This window comes from Galeopterus variegatus, unplaced genomic scaffold (assembly GCF_000696425.1).
Source record: "Galeopterus variegatus unplaced genomic scaffold, G_variegatus-3.0.2 Scaffold67, whole genome shotgun sequence".
Taxonomy (NCBI): Eukaryota; Metazoa; Chordata; class Mammalia; order Dermoptera; family Cynocephalidae; genus Galeopterus; species Galeopterus variegatus.
In genome coordinates, this window is record NW_007726178.1 from 777,552 (window position 1) to 792,037 (window position 14,486).

General features: G+C 34.8%; 1 protein-coding gene across 2 annotated transcripts in view; it reads right to left on the reverse strand.

Annotated features, from left to right (window-relative positions):
- Positions 1-446: 446 nt before the first annotated feature.
- Positions 447-14,486, reverse strand: part of PTPN12 (protein tyrosine phosphatase, non-receptor type 12) — a 103,816-nt gene continuing 89,776 nt past the window's right edge. For both annotated transcript variants that reach the window (XM_008577529.1, XM_008577536.1), the window contains 6 exons: positions 10,317-11,281; positions 6,823-6,900; positions 5,896-5,963; positions 4,842-4,872; positions 1,843-1,950; positions 447-1,302 (listed from right to left, as the gene is read on the reverse strand). In XM_008577529.1, the coding sequence (XP_008575751.1) occupies positions 1,241-1,302; positions 1,843-1,950; positions 4,842-4,872; positions 5,896-5,963; positions 6,823-6,900; positions 10,317-11,281 (1,312 nt within the window). In that variant the 3' untranslated portion in view covers positions 447-1,240. The remainder of the gene's footprint in view (positions 1,303-1,842; positions 1,951-4,841; positions 4,873-5,895; positions 5,964-6,822; positions 6,901-10,316; positions 11,282-14,486) is intronic.

Sequence of the window (14,486 nt, forward strand, 5' to 3'; positions counted from 1 at the left end):
GCAGAAATGTTCACAGTGGCATAATTTGTAACATTTCCAAATACCAAATGTCTACTAATAGCAGAATGAACAAATTGTGGTATATTCACACAATGCAAAACTCTTATCAATGAAAAATGAACAAATAACTGCTACACATATGAAAATGAACAAATCTCAGCAGCCCAAGGGGGAGGCTTCTCAGTGGTTAATACTTTTCTATTGCTTGACCTAGTGGTGGTCACACTCACAAGGGTGTATATATTTTATGATAATGAATATGATTTTTGTACCCTTCTGTATATATATTATACTTCAGTGAAGGTATTCTAAGAAACTCTCTCCCAACAAAAAATAGATTTATAAATATTCATACTCATGATTTAAAGATAAAACTGAGCCAGCAAGAGGACTGATAGTAAGTCTAATTTCCTAGGAATGAGAAATGAAAAATCAAGACAAGTAGGCACTGTAAAATTGTTTTTGTTTTTTTAATGGCAGGTCAAATATCCTGAAACATACATAATTCTGATAGTCTTCTAATCCCAGTTGAGTTCAAATATTAAAGTAACACACACAACCTAAGAGAATTCAATATTGTTCCAAGGCACTTACTGAATCTCCATGACTAGATGAAAACAAGAACAATGAGGATAAACAATTAGACAGTATATAATATAAAAATAACTTTTTGCTTACAATTTACAAAATGTATTATTACAATCTTTGATCTCTGATAACCTGCAATGCTGGCTGCATGAATCCAGCAATTTTAAAATTCAGAAACTATTTTCTAAAACTTCAGGGCAAATAACTTACAAATAAGGTACACAAAGATTTAGACCATGCAGAAACTTCTTACATCTTCTGTTAATTATATTTTATGACTGCAACTTTATCAAATTATATACCTACTTGCCCTGTACATATACAAAATAATGCACACATGATAAAACGGCAAAAGTGTAGTCCTTAAACTCAATTTATCATAAAAGTATTACTATATCAACATGTCTACAAGCAGCGTGTAACAGGGTTAAGAGACATTAAGGCAATAATACTTGAAGTTACAAAATAAACCATATGTAATACTTTTTCCTAAGTGTAGTAAAAGACAGGTAGATGGTCCCAGCAAAAAATATTAAGGTAACAATCTACACTGCTGTTAGTCCCACATTTTAAAGATGGAATACTATAAACCTGGCTTTCAGTGGCACTTGAATTTTCCAGTATAATTTAAAGTCTATTTTAGCTCCCTGAATCATGTCCATTCTGAAGGTGGATCTCTTGGTCCTTTGGGTTTTCCACAGCGATTACCAAAACCTATAGTTAAAACACCACAATAATTGGTCAGTGTTCGGAAATATTTTTGTACTACTAAAACGATGTCCATAGACACCTTCATTTTCTAGAGCAAATACATTTCTATAAGGGTGTTTAGAATTTAAACTAAACAAAACTTTGTAAATATAAAACAATTGTAAATTTATTTCGGGTAACGAAAAATAATTTCTTAAGTATTATGCTAAAAATAAAACCAATTCTATCACAATGTAAGAAAGACATCTAAGATATTTTAGTCTATCACAAAAGATTTGTTCATACTACAGTTTTTATGTTCTAGTTTTCAATCTCAGTATGGAATAGAATAAATTATTTCATTTATTTCATGACTAATTCCCAACAACTTTGATTATACATGTTTATTCTTGGCAAGTGTCATTTCAAAACCTGAATAAATCATACTACAAAGTTTGGTAAATTTTGCTTTACGGAAATCCTGGAATGCTGGCAAATGACTTTTTCTCATTCTTGATGGCATTAACTACTTCAAGCTTTAAAATTATTTATTAAACAAGTTACCAATATCTGTGGCTTCTGTTGGACTTTCTGATATTTGATCTTTCTTGTCACTGAAAGTAGGTGGACATTCTGTACAAGTCTCTGCGTGAATACCTCCTGCTAAATGATCTAAAATGCAAAAACAAAACCCCTGTTAATCACCATCCTTTGTAACATCATACACAGAATGCTTTAATTCTTTTAATGTGTGCAATGAATTAAAAGAACAAGTTTTCTCTCTTGGGCATCATAACTTTGGAGGTCCACATAAATATCACAAGGGTAGAAGCACAGGAAATCATGTTAAGTGTTCTTGAGGGCACTTAGAAATCTGCAGAGTACTTCTGCAATGTGAAGATTCTTGTTATGCTTTTACTTTACAAGTATTTCATAATTTGGATATTGGCATACATTTCCTGAAGTAGTTATATGTGCTTAAGTTCTATGGCAGTAATTGCAACTGAAATGCCTTTATGTGGAAATAAACAGCAAACAAGTTCATAGTTAACTAACAGACTATCTGCCCTCAAAAGTAGTAATTCTTTTCTTTTAAAGTTTTATGTTATTTAACTTGTAATTAGTTTATTCATTTAATTATAAGTGTGTAAGATTAGTAACAAAAGAAATTAATAATCACCATCCTGTTATGATTCATTCATTACTGTGTTATGATTCATTCATTCTTTCACAATCTTTATCATATCATATCAAGATGCTTAAAGCCTAGAGAGGGGTCAGCCTTATTTCTTATTTCTTATAGAAATAAGGCTGGAGAACAATATGATTAGAGAAAAAGTATTTTAGGCCTTGCAAGCGACATACAATTTCTGTCACATATTCTTTGGGTTTTGTTAGTTTCTTTGTTTTCCTTTTTAAACAACTCTTTAAAAATGTAAAAACCATTTGTTCAGCTCAAGGGCATAACAAAAAAACAAGCCAAATGCAGGATTAGGCCTATGGGCTGCAGATTGCTAACTCCTGGTCTAGGAGAGACGACGAGTACATTAATTATTATAGTAGTAGTATAAGTTTTATAATAGTATAGTAATAGTATAAGTAGTATAAGTTTTATAATAAAATTATGCACAGAGTGCAACGGGGACAGAGAGGAAAGTTGAAACCAGTGGTGGTGAGGTATTCAGGGCCATCCTCCAGGGGGAAATGATGATCTAGTCATAAGGTCTCAATTTTATTAGTGAAATAAAAGGTCATCTAAGAGTTAGTGGGATTGATAATTTTAGAAGAAAAGTAAAAGTTTACAAAATTCAAGGGAAATGGAAAGTGTGCCAGCTACAGCATATAAGAGAAATAAGCAATGCTGAGGACCCAACTGTGGATGAATACCCAGATTGTAGGTTCAATCTTTAAAACTGAGTGATGTTCCCCAGCATCCAGTAATCCCAAGAGCTATAATAAAATGGTATGGGAGTTAGGAGCAAGAATGTTGAGGATAATTATGAGTGTGACTAGAGTGATGGGGATGATATTTAGGTTGGATAGAGAGGAAAGAGAAACCAGAAGGGAGGTAACAGACTTCAAGAAAATAAAAGATCCAGGAATCCAGCAGCAGTAGTAATGAGGGTACTTCAAAAAGTTCATGGAAAAATAGAATTAAAAGATAATATGAATTTTTCCATGAACTTCTTGAAGACCCCTCATATGATAAAGATAATTATAATAGCAATATTACCATTTGAGTGCCTATCATGTGCCAGGCACAGTGTCTGATACTTTTATATGTCGCTTAATTTTATTTTTCCTTTTTGTCTTTTTTCGTGTCCGGCAACGGATCGCAACCCTCAGTGTCGCGCCCGTACCGGGCTGGGACCGGCAACGGGATCGCAACCCTCCGTGCTGCACCCGCACCTCGCTCAGCCAGTGAGCGGGAACCGGTCTGTATGTGGGATCCGAACCCTTGGCGGGAGCGCTGCCGCACTCCCAAGCGGCGCACTGTAGCAGTGCGCCACCGGGCCGGCCCCTATGTCGCTTAATTTAATTAAATCTTCACAACAGTCCTCTAAGGTAGATACTATTTCTCCATCTCACAGATAAGAAAACTGAGGCTCAGAAAGATTAGGTAACTTGCCTAAAGCCACAAATGAAGTAAAATGGCAAAAATGGGATTCCAAGCCAGGTTGGCTTGGCTTTAAAGCTTCTGCTCTTTTCATTATAATATGTTGCCTCAGAAAAGAGACAGAGGGGCTCGCCAGTTAGTTCAGTTGGTTAGAGTGTAGTGTTACAACACCAAGGCCAAGAGTTCAGATCCCAGTACTGGCCTGCCACCAAAAAAAAAAAAAAAGAAAAAAGAAAGAAAGAAAAGAGAGAGTAATAGAGTTTACAAGATGAAATAAACCCATCAGGCCAACATCCAGGGTATAATCATGGGAGAGAACAGCTGAAGCGGAATGGAGGGTAGGGGCAGAGACAATAGGTGAATTGTATAGGCAAGAATGTTTGATGAGTTGCTTACTTAGTCAATGACATAAAAATTAATAAGAAGTTGGCCTATTTTAGTATGACAGTAAAAGTAACATGGTAGAAAAATATTCTAACTTGGCATTATAATGCTGATTTAAATTGCATAACTTTATTGGTCTTCACAAATAAATGTAAAAGTCCTAAAAGGAAGATTTCTAAAATACTTGATTTTTATGGACCCAATTGCATCCTCTAGGTAAGTTTGGTGTGTTTCTTCAAGTCAGGATCTAGTGTCTAAGTGTTATTATAAACAACAGAAAATAAACTATAAGAAAATATTTTAAAAATAGGTTCTTTCCCTTCAGCCTATAACTACTAACAATAAATGTTCCCATGATTTTCCAGATCAACAATAATATCTGGTGGTAGTAATTAATTTGGAAGAATTACAAGTATATTATATAAACTAAGCTTCTAGAAGAGTTGTCCTAGATATTTTCACATACGGAAATAATCAAATGGCACAAACCATGAAACATGCCACTTTATAGAAATTAATTTATAAAATCTATAGCAAAAAGGAAAAAAATCTAATAACTTACCACATTTTTCATTTCCGGAGGCTATCAAGCCCTATAAGGAAGACATTCAATAGCTATTACAATACATTAATTTCATGTATAAATAAGAGAAAGCTTGGTCTGTTACGGATATGAGCAAGAGATCAAGGTCTATCAAGATTTTCAGTGTCAGAGGGAAAGAAAACAATGGTTTTCAGTTACGCTTAACATTTTTAAATGGTATGCTGTTTTAGACTGAGTAAAAAGTTTTTGGATGAAAACTGGAAAAGCAGGAGCTACTGCATAAAGGAACATAGAGTTGCATTTTGCCAGCCATCTATCATATTTCATCAAATTATGATTGATTATATAACATCATTATTATGAGTTATTATTTTATGTACCAATTAAACTATATCACAAAATCTTATCAATGGTAAGACATGCCCCAATTTCAGAGATATTAAAATATGGGGGGATATATAAATGATATTTCCCATGGCCAAAATATTTAACTACCAAAACATCTCCTGAATGTGAAAGAAACCTCAGGTGGCCAAAAAAACCAAAGGGAGGGACCATGTGCCTAGTGTTATAACGGGGGAACAAAATTTAGGAAGATACTGTGACCCTTTAAATAGTAACTCGGCCAAAATATTTAACTACCAAAACATTTCCCAAATGTGAAAGAAACCAAAGAGGGCCAGAAAAACCAAAGGGAGGGACTACGTGCCTAGGGTTTTAACAGTGGGAATAAAATCTAGGAAAGCACTATGACCCTGAAAATAGTAACTCCTGTTCCATTCATATCTCCAAAATGATTTGGAACGTGACATAATTTATAAATTTTAAAAGCAGCATGAGAATATAATACTTGGAAGTGAAGGTCATGTGTAGATCAGGTTGCCCTTTTAAAAAATTTCAGATCTCACATTTTATCTGAAATCTTAGCACAAGAAATGCTGATCAAACATTATAAACTATATTTAATGGTCTTACAATGACAGATATTGTACCAAACAACTACAAGATAACTTAACAAAACAAAAGAGTAAAAATATTAAGCTATAGCTATTCCAATCCCAAAAGGACTCACTTCAGACTTCTTTTGTTCAAACCGTTCCTGACTTTGAAGTTCACTCCATTCGGGTATTATAGGTGTATCTGAGAAAAATGAAATCTTGTAATTAAAATTGACATCTTTAATTCTTGAAAATTTTTTGCATTACAGTAATACAAAGACAAATCCTATAGATTTTTAGAAACTATAACAATCCATAAAAATTTTGTAGTTTCTGTTAACTTAAGAAAATTCCTTTAGGTTTCCTTCCTTAAAATTTAACTAAATGAATTCAGTCATCACAGTTTATTGTAATCTATAGATAATGTGACAGACTTATACAACTGAACTATACTGCTTCACGGTTTTTAACTTTCTTAAAATCAGCCACAATTTGTAACATATTGGTAAAATGTAACTCATATTATACTATAGAGCACCTCTACTGAGCAAATGATGCTAAATACATTCAAGCTCTTTCTGTATTCTTTTTTAGGGGGATAACAGTATGTTATCAATGCTTTGAAATATGATCACTTTCTCCCAGTTCTCACTAATACTCTAGTAGTCTTAAGTGTCTCTCATAACTAATCAAGTAATGCCCATCTACAACTTAAAAATTTACTTACCTAAACTGGCACCTAGTGAAGCAATTAATGTCTTCATAAATAGGTGCTACTTTTAATAAATGGAAAGACACCCAATTGCAAATACATTTTTAATTGTGTTCAGCTGAATTATAGTATCTAATGTAAGTACAGCCATTTTAGCAATCTTGGCAAGTAAAAAAGTACCATTTTTAAGTATTTTTCAAACAAGCAATTAAAGGCATTTGTCAGTATCAATTCAAACCTGTTTTTGAATTTAATTATGCAGCTCAGTAGCTACTAGATTAAAATCAGCCATGTTTTCCAACTTATTACTAGATTATGAAGTAAATGTAAAAGCAAAAGAGGAACTCACTATGTTCACTTGCTAATACAAAAGATTCAGGAGTTCTTTCAGGTAGGGGAGGAGGTGAATCTTCACTCACATCAACATCTAAATTAAATACATAAAATTTAGACAAATTATTAAAAATGAACATGTCATCTAAATAAAATCAGAGCTTTCATGACATCCTAAAAATCTGTCACAGGTATCTAAGAGAATCAGTTTTTAAAAAGGCAAAAAATAAACAAGAAACCTTTACCACTCAACTCATTGTCAAGAAGAGTTATGAAACTTATTGAGCAAAGAATGAACTTTATCACTACTGCACAGAGAAAATGACCCTTCTAGAACTTTCCTGACACTCTGCAGACATTACTCAGAACGGCCTCCAAGTCTGAAGGCAGTCTTGAATTGATAATCCAGCAGGAAAGCTCCCCTGAGCTTACTGATGATGCTTTGAGTCCAAAAAGGAAAGCTTTGAATTTGACTTAAGCTAGCATTTCCCAAACTGGATTCAACTACCTAACTCCTTTAATGATTTTTGCCAATTATTATGTACCATCTCTTCTATTCACCTTTTAAACCTCACTCATTTTAAACTTAACTATGTACTTCAGTCATGTTTTAAACAGCAATAACTGAAATAACATTTGCAGTGCTAGCTATTTTTCTAGTACACACAAAAATATAGTTATTAAAATTTTTAATGTTCATTTATTGCCTAAAATCTTGTGGACAGTGGCACATGACTGTACTTTGAGAATACTGACTAAAGCCATATATAAGTTTTTCACCAGTAAAAACAAAATTAGCTCTTGGAAGAGATAATGCATTAAGTAAGACACATGGGTTAGCCTTAGAATGGCTTAGGGTAAATGAGAATATTAGATCTTTGACACCAGAGGTAGATCTTTTTCTAATAGAGGTAGAAAAAGAAATTATGAGGATACAATTGTGCGTGTGGATTCTCAGGTTAGGGAGGATGGGATAAAGAAAAGTGTAAGAATCCTACATTATTTTGCCCATTGTTCTTTTAAAAAATGAAAAATCCTGCCATGATACTCTATTTTACCACATCTGACAGGCTACACATTAAAAAGAGATTGAAAATTAAGTAAAGTCTTTTTAATCTTCAAACAGGCACGAGGCAGGTCCGATTGTTCTTGCCCCTCCTACATTTGTTTAACTGGAGCCTCAAGAAAATACATCCTGCTGAGGGAAGAGTTCCAGTCCAATACTTGATATATCTACCAAGAGTACCAGAACTCTCTCTTGCCACTAAAGAACTATCTACCTTATCCAGTAGAGGCAGTCTGAGCCATCATATTTCTCCTTGTCCTCTTGTTACTAACAGCTCACAGTGAAGAGATGGCTGTTGGAAGGAAGGGACGAATAATCTGGGCATTGTGGTATCATTTCATAAACTAAATGAACAAAGCAGGAAGGACCGTTCTGCTTGTTTATACTAAGTACCTATGAAGTATCTTACAGAATTTCTTTTTTTATTTTCTAACTGTGGCCCTTACTTCTCAGCTTTATATTTCTCCCTGGATCTCTGGATCACCTTTCCAATATGACAAACTTTTATTTTAGAGGTTATCCAACCAGAAACTCCGTATTTTACAGGTTTATGCAAATCACACACTGTACAGTGCCTACTGTGGCCACATTTAAGAACTCTTTCAGGAGGCCTGAGTCAAGATTGAAATCAGAATTCACAGCCAGGAATTTTTATCAAGCATTAAGTTATGCAAAAGGTTATTTTAGGTATCAACTCAAATGTTTCAGTTAATTCACTAAAGTTCTAACAAACAAAAATCCTCTTGATTCTTGTACCAATGGTTCAACAAGGTAAAGAATCTATAAAGTAAATAACAAATAATCCATAAGGTAAATAATAAATAATCTATAATCTACAAGATAAATAACTAACAACATTAAAAATAGGGTTACTTGTAGTTATGTTGCAGCAAAGAACATTTACACAGAAAAATCTTCAGTTACTATCAAACCAATAACATAGTTAGGGTAGGGTGAAAGAAAACAGAAACTCTTATTTATGGCTATCTTTGCGTTGAAATACAAATACAATTGAAAGAACAGAAATGAACTGTTTTCAGATGGATGTTTTCAACCATCTCTGTACAATATATCTTACTTTAAAGGAACCCCTTCTGTTACCACCAGAAGACTGGTTATGTGGCAGTAACTTTTTATGAGCATATCATATCATGCATTCTTCCAGCCCTCACCAAATTTCATTTCCAGTAATGGTTAAAAACAAACAAGTAAAAAACAAACTTCTAGGTCAAGATATATGCCCAATATAGTAAACAAGCCCAAAATAAAAATTTTTCTACATATTTTCTTGTATAGCTACAGTGTGGCAGTTGTATTTCAATCTCTGAAGATGAGAAGAGATATTAACAATTTAAAATTGTGGTAAAGTAAGATTTATTATGCTAACCATTACCTTCCAAACATTCTTCTAATAAAACTGAAGAATCAAGAAAACAGAATTCTGTAATTTAAGAAACTAGCTTAGACTCTCATCTACTCTACTAGATACAGTCTAAAGACAAAAACAAAAAACAAAAAACAGTATGTGTGAATTAATACCACAGTATAAGTGGTATTATGCTGGGCCAGAAATAGAAAGTCATCTTTCAAGTTCATAATACTTATTTTACTTGCACATTATAAATACCAGTCTGTGTGTGTCACTACCAAAGTTTGCTGATAGGTAAGTTACCACTGATAATCAACATATCAGTAAATAGCCTTCATGTTTCTGTATGTTCTCAACTTTATGGTCTGTTTAAAAGGATGGCCAAGATTATTTTGAGCAGATTAAAGAGGAGTTTCAAGAACTAATAATACATTTTGGGAACTCAGTGTATGTATTATCTTGAAATGCTAGAACTGCTTAAAGAAGAGAGTCATTAATTAAATAATAGCTTTGATGACTAGGTATCTGTATATCCCACTCACTAAATGAATTAAACTGCCCATATTCTACTGAGTAGTTTGCTCCTGGGTTAACTCAGGGTTGAAAGCAGCCTTATATTTGCAAGCATTTGTGAAAGGGGTGGGGGGTGGGGTATTTTGTAGTTAAAGGAACAGAAAAAAGATGACTAAGTAAATATTTATGAGAAACACAGGTAAAATTAAATGGCCATCCAAGCCATTCAACAGTATTACTTCCAGTGATTCTATCTTCCCTAAATTATCTCTGATTATTTAGTCAGATAAATTTTTGACCTATATAAAACACTAAAAGCTATAATTCGAAAGAAAATTTCCAGTTATAACACAATCGAAATATTTGGAAACACAAAATCCAGTAATGCAATGTGATCAAATTAAGGTAACAATAAAAGCTCAAAACATTAGTATCTAAAACAATTTTGTTGTAGGTTCTAGAGTATAGTGTGAAATAAAACATAATGAATTAATACAACTAAAGTGCTTAGAACATTGACTGGCACATTGTAAACATATTTAAGTGTTAGATATATTATTACCTTTTTCAGCACCTGAATATATTGTTCCTGTTATATCAAGTCTAGCAATGGACATTGGCAATACTTTCCTAGTAGAAATGCTTTCAGTACTGGTGGCAGCAGAAACTGTGGCACTTGCTGTCGAAATATTAGTTTTATTCTTGGTCACAGCACCATCAGAGTTCCTTTCATCTGAGTCTGAGTCATCAGAGTGAAGAGGATTAGTAAAACTGAGAGGTGCTCTGAAAGGAAGCGAACTATTATGATGATCCACAAGATCATGCGTTTCAACTTGTGTTGTACAGCTTGATGTTAAACTCACAGTTTTCATAGTTTGACAGTGGATATCTGAGGATTTGCCTTCAGATGAATCACATACAGGTACAGCAGTTTCAGGTCCAAGAAGTGACCGTGTTACTTGTCCTTTCTCATCAAGAGGCAAGCAGTCTGGCCTTGGAGGTGTGTCTGAATTCTTCTGTGATTCTTCTGGAGCTTTGTTTGCCTGTGTTGCACTGCAGTCCACACAAGAATTCTGAGAAATGTCATCAACTTTTACATCCCCTGAACTTAACTCCTGTGGCTTAGAGATTTTATCAATTATACAAGGTGAAGCAGATTTAATTTTAATTGCATGTCCCCTATTCAAGAGTGTATTGCCATCAAAACTTTTTGGTCCTTCTTGGAGAGGGACCTTCTTAATCTCAAAACTTAAATTTCGCTCCATTTTTTTATCTATCTGTTCAATAGCTGGTTCATTTTTCCCTGGAAGTTCTGTTGATTTATTATAGTTTCTGTTGAGGTCTGTTGAATGTTGTTCTGATGAAACCATGTGCAACACTGGTTTTGGATGGTATCTGTCATTGTCCTGCCATACAGTAGTGACTGTCGGAAATGCTGAAGGGGGAGAAGGTGTCAAGATGGGCGGCACTGGGTGAGGTTCTGGAGGCTGTAGTATTTCTTCTTTAGCATCTCCTTCTACAAGGCAACTGAAAAACAAACGTTAAAAGTATTTTTAAAATGTCTATCCTCTTAAAAATAAGTTGATAGATGACAATTACATATCTAAGTTTATTATACTGAAAGCCATTAGAATCTGTGGCTATAAACAAAAAATTATAATTTGTCAAACAAAAAAAATTTAATGTTTATCAAGGTAACATACATATACTGTTTAAAATGTCATATAAGACTTTTAATGGAAAACAGTAGTACCCTCCCACAGCCATCCAGCTAGCCAAAGACATCCACTTTCAACTTTTTTCCCCCAGCTGCTTCTAAGATTTACCTCTACCTTTCAAAATGTTTCCATTGATCTTTCTGTTTCACACATTCTCTACTGACTTCCAACTATGGAAGTGTCTTCTTCTCCATCTTCCTGATACTGTTATATTGTAATTTTTGGTGGGTTCAATCACTGTTGGGTTTTTTTTAAAGGGGGGGGGCAGTAATCAATTTTTTGACTATTAGATATACTCACACCTATGACACCATCATTTCATATCTTTTCTTCTTTAACTTCTTGTTTTTCTCTAATGATTGTCTTGGGTTTCTAATGGCTTAGTTCGGTATGAATCATCAGTAACTCATCTCTTCTTCTAACTCTCCCGCAGACTTGTACACCTCTTTTCAATTAGATCAAGCACACCAGGTAACTATCAATAGCATAGACATTCTTCTTAGAAACCTTGGGCCTCCTGCTCCAGTGTGGACCACTGGCTCTCTAGACCACCACAGGATTGATGTTCTCTCAGGTTTCAGACTCTCCTGTTTCCCAGGTCCCATCTTCCTCTTTCCGGGTACACTCCTTATTTTGGTTTCTTATATCCTCTACTTGCTTCTCAAGAACTAAATATAACAGGCGAACATCTTCAGGGCTTGTATAATATATTTTCAAAGTTACTGGTTTTTTTAAAAAAGTACAGAATTCTAGACTGGAAATAAGTTTCCTCCAGAATTTTGCGATTCTTATTCCAATTCCTTTAACTGTGAGGTTTTTTTTTTTTTTTTCCCTCTCAAAGCTTCTAGATTTTTCTTTTTTATTTCTGATGTTCTACAATCTCATGGTGTAACTTTTAAAAAATCTATTGTATTACGATTCCTTTTTTATCCATTATATTGGGAACTTGGAGCATACTTTCTATGTGAAAATTCATGTCCTTTAATTCTAGAAGATTTTCTTACTTCCTTACTAATTTCTTCTCTAGTCTCCTTTCAGCCTATTATTAATTCAGTGACAGACCTCTTGGTTTGATTCTCTAGTTTTCTTATCTTTTTCTTCTCCTATTTCCTATCACTATCTATTTATTAATTTTTCTTGGGAGATTTCCTTGACTTTTCCAATCTTCTGTTTAATTTTTTTTTTTTAGTTTATATTATTATACTTTTAATTTCTAAGAGTCTCTTATTTATTACTATCTGATTCTTATTTCATGGTTGTAGTATTTCCTAATGACTGAGAAAATTGGGCAGTTGTTTCTTTTTTCTCCCCCTATCTTTTTTTCTGCTCTGTATTGTCCCCATTTGCTCTGTCTTTCATGTGTCTTTTTGCTAAATGTCTGATCATTCTGTTCACTTTTATGAAGGAAATATTTAAAATGTCTAGAGGGCTGACCAGTTAGCTCAGCTGGTTACAGCACAGACTTATAACACCAAGGTCATGGGTTTGGATTTCTATACTGGCCAGCTAACACCTCCCTCCCCCCACCCCACCAAATGACTAGAAAATGTGTATATGTATGTAAGGGGCAGGGGGGTTCCGACAAAGCATTCCTCTGACCACATGGTGATTCAGTACTACCCTTGCAATATCACTGGTGAACTACAACTACCAAGATCTGTAGACTTCTCCTTTTGGGTTGGCTAGTTTTTCAAGAAGTTCACATCTCTTACCAGAAGTGGCTACCAGGATTCTGGGAGCCAATTAAGAGGTGGAAGCAACGGAGCTGGGGAATCTCATCATTCAGTATGCAGATTCTTGAAAGTAAGGCACCACAACCCCACCATCAGCTGGGCCTGATGTGTCTGGAACTCCCTGAGTCAATCATTCCAGAGTAAATCCCTCCTACTGTATGCCCAGGTATGAGAAAGACAGTCACATGTCTGCTCAGTCTGGTAGAAGGAAATGTGGGATTCTAAATGTTCTTTATAGAGACATTCAAGCACTCTTCTTCTTTTCAGTCCGTCCTACATACCAATCTATGAATGACTTCCAATTTCTAAGCCTTTTTATCACCTATAGGAAAGCAAATTTTAGCTTTCTCTCTTCTGTTAAGACCCTCTGTTGAGTCAATGTGCTTTCTCACTTTACAAATTTTTTTTTTTTCCCCTTTTTGTCTTTTTTCATGTCCGGCAACGGATCGCAACCCTCAGTGTCGTGCCCGTACCGGACCGGACTGGACTGGCAACGGAATCGCAACCCTCGGTGTTGCACCCGCACCTCGCTCAGCCAGTGAGCGGGAACCAGTCTGTATGTGGGATCCAAACCCTCGGCGGGAGCGCCGCCACACTCCCAAGCGGTGCACTGTAGCAGTGCGCCACCGGGCCGGCCCTCACTTTACAAATTTTGTTGACATCTCATCTGCTATTATCTCCTCTCCAATTTTCTGTTGTTATGTTTATACATTTTATATTCCTTCACTATCATTTTAGGAAGTCTGAGGAGGGAACAGTTAAATGTATTCAAACTGCTTTTTTAACCAATGGTCTTATAAATGCTTTTCAAAGTAGTAGTCTGTGCATGATGTTGACATGTACATAGTAAATATATTCTTGGTTACTCAAATTTGATTGATAATTACACTAACAGATTTTTTTTCTTATCCTTCCTTAATTTAAGGTTGGTTGAAACAGGGTTTAAGACACTTTTATAGCACTTTCATGTGCACAAAAATTATAAATCCAGTCACAAAAAAAATGTTACATACTGATTTTCCACTAGTATCCAACATTTATATTTTCACTAGCTATTTTGATGTAAAAAATCTCCAAATAGGACTAAGACCTGCTAGATAAAATATGACTAGCATAAATATTGCTCTTAATTTCACCTGTTCTGAAGGAAGGCATTTTTCACTTCTCAAAAATAAAACAAGGCCGGCCCGGTGGCGCACTGGATAGTGCGCCGCTTGGGAAGCGCGGTGGCGCTCCCGTCCAAGGGTTCGGATCCCACATACAGACCGGCTCCCGCTCACT